Source organism: Rhagoletis zephyria, unplaced genomic scaffold (genome assembly GCF_001687245.7).
Source record: "Rhagoletis zephyria isolate East Lansing unplaced genomic scaffold, Rhagoletis_zephyria_1.1 Rzeph_scaffold_36249, whole genome shotgun sequence".
Taxonomy (NCBI): domain Eukaryota; kingdom Metazoa; phylum Arthropoda; class Insecta; order Diptera; family Tephritidae; genus Rhagoletis; species Rhagoletis zephyria.
The window spans coordinates 1-2,769 of NW_016193304.1; the positions used below are offsets into that span (position 1 = coordinate 1).

The 2,769-nt window shown below is 36.6% G+C and overlaps 1 protein-coding gene across 1 annotated transcript; it reads left to right on the forward strand.

Annotated features, from left to right (window-relative positions):
• Positions 1 to 1,040: 1,040 nt before the first annotated feature.
• On the forward strand, positions 1,041 to 2,462 carry LOC108354477 (uncharacterized). Its single transcript, XM_017605659.1, has one exon. It carries the CDS (start codon positions 1,342 to 1,344, stop codon positions 2,380 to 2,382), a length of 1,041 nt encoding a protein of 346 aa, XP_017461148.1. The 5' UTR covers positions 1,041 to 1,341; the 3' UTR covers positions 2,383 to 2,462.
• The last annotated feature ends 307 nt before the right edge of the window (positions 2,463 to 2,769 follow it).

A 2,769-nucleotide genomic window follows, 5' to 3' on the forward strand; every position in this document is an offset into this window, starting at 1 on the left:
TGTGGAACAAACCTTTTGATATCAAACAAAATATGTTTGAAAACTAATGCAATTGCCTTACACGGATTTCTTCCAAAAAAAATGTGTTTATGTTTTATTATAGATTTTGAGACGTGGAACGCGATTATACTGTTTGAAAAACGAAAAGAAAATTTAACCCCAAAAAACACATTATTTATTGCATTTTGTTATGATTTGCATGCAGCTGTGCATCCTCCTCACAATTTTATATCCCTCCATCAAAAGTAAGCTTTAGGGCCGGTTGTTCAATGTCTGGTTATCACTACCACTACACTATCGACGATTTCGCCATGATGCATGTAGCATGTGATCGATAAAGCAGCCCTTGTACTTAACCGGAGCTTCTACCTCTGATTTGTGCTCTGATTTGAACAACCGGCCCTTAGTGTTATTCAAGATTTTTAACTTAAGCCATGGTATAAATCTCTCAGCCCTCTGAGAGCCAAATTAAAACGATTTTAAAGCCAAACTTCGAACTGTTGTATGAGTTTTTGTTCTGAAGTGGAAAACAAATATTAACCAAAAATGTCGAATGGAATTTAATGGCTCAAATTAAAGGTGTTGAATAGCACTAAAACAAACAGGATGAACAGTTGACTGCATATCATAAGAAATGCATATTTTAAATTGAGTAATTATAATTATTATTTTTTTTTTGCTTTTTAAACAGTGGAATCGTATTTTTCAAAATCTATTAGATTAGCATAATAAAACATACAAAAAATTTGCACACTGTGTGGCCCGTTAGCTGCATTAACTTTACCTGGCGCACAATCAAACGCAAGGTACACAATGCACTGTATTAAATCGCAACTCAACTACGCTCCTATCCGATTTCCTACCGGTAATTAACGGGTAATCAGCCGGCAGATGTCGCATATATGGACCAAGGTGTATTTAACAAGGTGGTGTTAGCCGTATTTAAATAAAAAATTACACTAACAAATTATACGCAGATATCCCTACTGTCATTGGTATGAGTTACAACAAACACATCATTTTGACGTAATGCACACCACGGCGAAAAAATCAGCTGTCGCCCCAACACCACCTTGTTACATACACATTGGCATATACGCACGAAAATGGCTACTGTGAATAGCTTTGGGGCAGAACCGTTAGAAAATTTTAGTTCGAGCGTGCAAATTTAGCATAGAAACTTGTCGTAAAACGTTACACCTTTTGTTAAAACTTAAGACACCAGCTAAAAAAATATCAAATTGTATTGAATACTACAACAAAATCGAACTTTTGGTGACAAAGTAATTCAATTTTCGTACCTACACAGAACATCCCTATAGAGCGTGTAAAATACCAGTCATGCCACCGAAAGAAGCAAAACAATGTAAGACCAAGAATCAACTTCAAGAGCATTTGGTTGCGGAAGTTAACACTCAACGATATGAAGCTAATGAAGCACATATGAAAGTGGTACAACAATTGCTTGGATGGGCCCTTTTGAATGGTCTTGGGTCGTGTACCGAAGGTATGGGAATGCTGCAACCTATGAACAACCAATCTAGCCAATGTGGAGGTAATGTTCAGGGGGCGAGTTTGTCAAAAAAAGCTCGAAAGCGTTTGCGACGTCGCCAACGGGCAGAAGCTCAAAGTGCTGCAGCTGTACGCGCCGGAGCTACTACGCCAAAGGTTAATACAACTGAGTCCATTGCACCAAAGACGAAAGAGCAACCTCCAAACGTGCCGGTACAAGCCGGTATGCTCCATGATCTGGCTGTACAATTTCGCAGTGAAATTTGTGTATTAAAAATGCTTTTTGATTCTGAATTACAAGAGAACCCGGAATCAACACTTAAAAATAAACCAATTGTAGCGGAGATAAATATAAACAACAAGAGTCTACTTTCAAAAGGAGCTATCAAATCTATACGCACCACAATCCTAAGGACGATTGAAAACTATCAAGTATCTAAAAAAACAACACCCTTATTTTATAGCATGACAAACAATAATACATACATAAACATTTTATGTGAAGATGAATATGCATTTGAGTGCTTAAAAGATTCCGTTGTGCAAATGAAGAGCTTAGGCAGAGTATGCTTGTCCACTTTAGAACCGAATGCGGGCCGTTTGTATTGTATGAGTGTCATTTATACGGGACTTATTGATGATCCAATGAAATTCCTATTGCATGTGCGTTTGCAGCATCCGAAAATACGCACTGATTACTGGATTATTGCGAGCAGCAAAGTATGTACAGGAACGCACGAAACCCAATTCTTGTTTCTGGTGGACGAGCTGTCGGCACTGGCGCTGGAATATCAATATCGTTATAGACTTTTCATTTGCTTAGAGGAAGCGTTGTTCCACAACCATGGACAGTTGCCGAATTTGGTTTAGTATCGAATGGATGGACGTATGTACATGGCTAATGCACACCTACGTATTTTTAATGGATATGTACGTACTATTATGTTAAAAAATGCCGTTATCCTTTCTATATAAATTTTCATAACTTTCTTTTAGTTTCTAATATATTTACATATGTATGTATATATGTAGTACACATTTTTTTTTTTTCAAAAATCTTATGAATAAACGCAGTTCACACGTCGAACCCATTTGGGATGTTATTTAGCAAGTTTTTTTTAAATAATTAAATTACTTAATATTTTTCTACACACATTATCGAATTAGCATTTATTAACCAGAGCCATGTAAAAATCAAACTTCGTACAATTTTTATGTTTCGTTGTAGCCTTTACTGGGCTCTCTTTAGCTCGTAAA

Bases quoted from the DNA above. Each gene is read 5' to 3' on its own strand.
- LOC108354477 (XM_017605659.1), top strand. From the start codon at position 1,342: ATGCCACCGAAAGAAGCAAAACAATGTAAGACCAAGAATCAACTTCAA.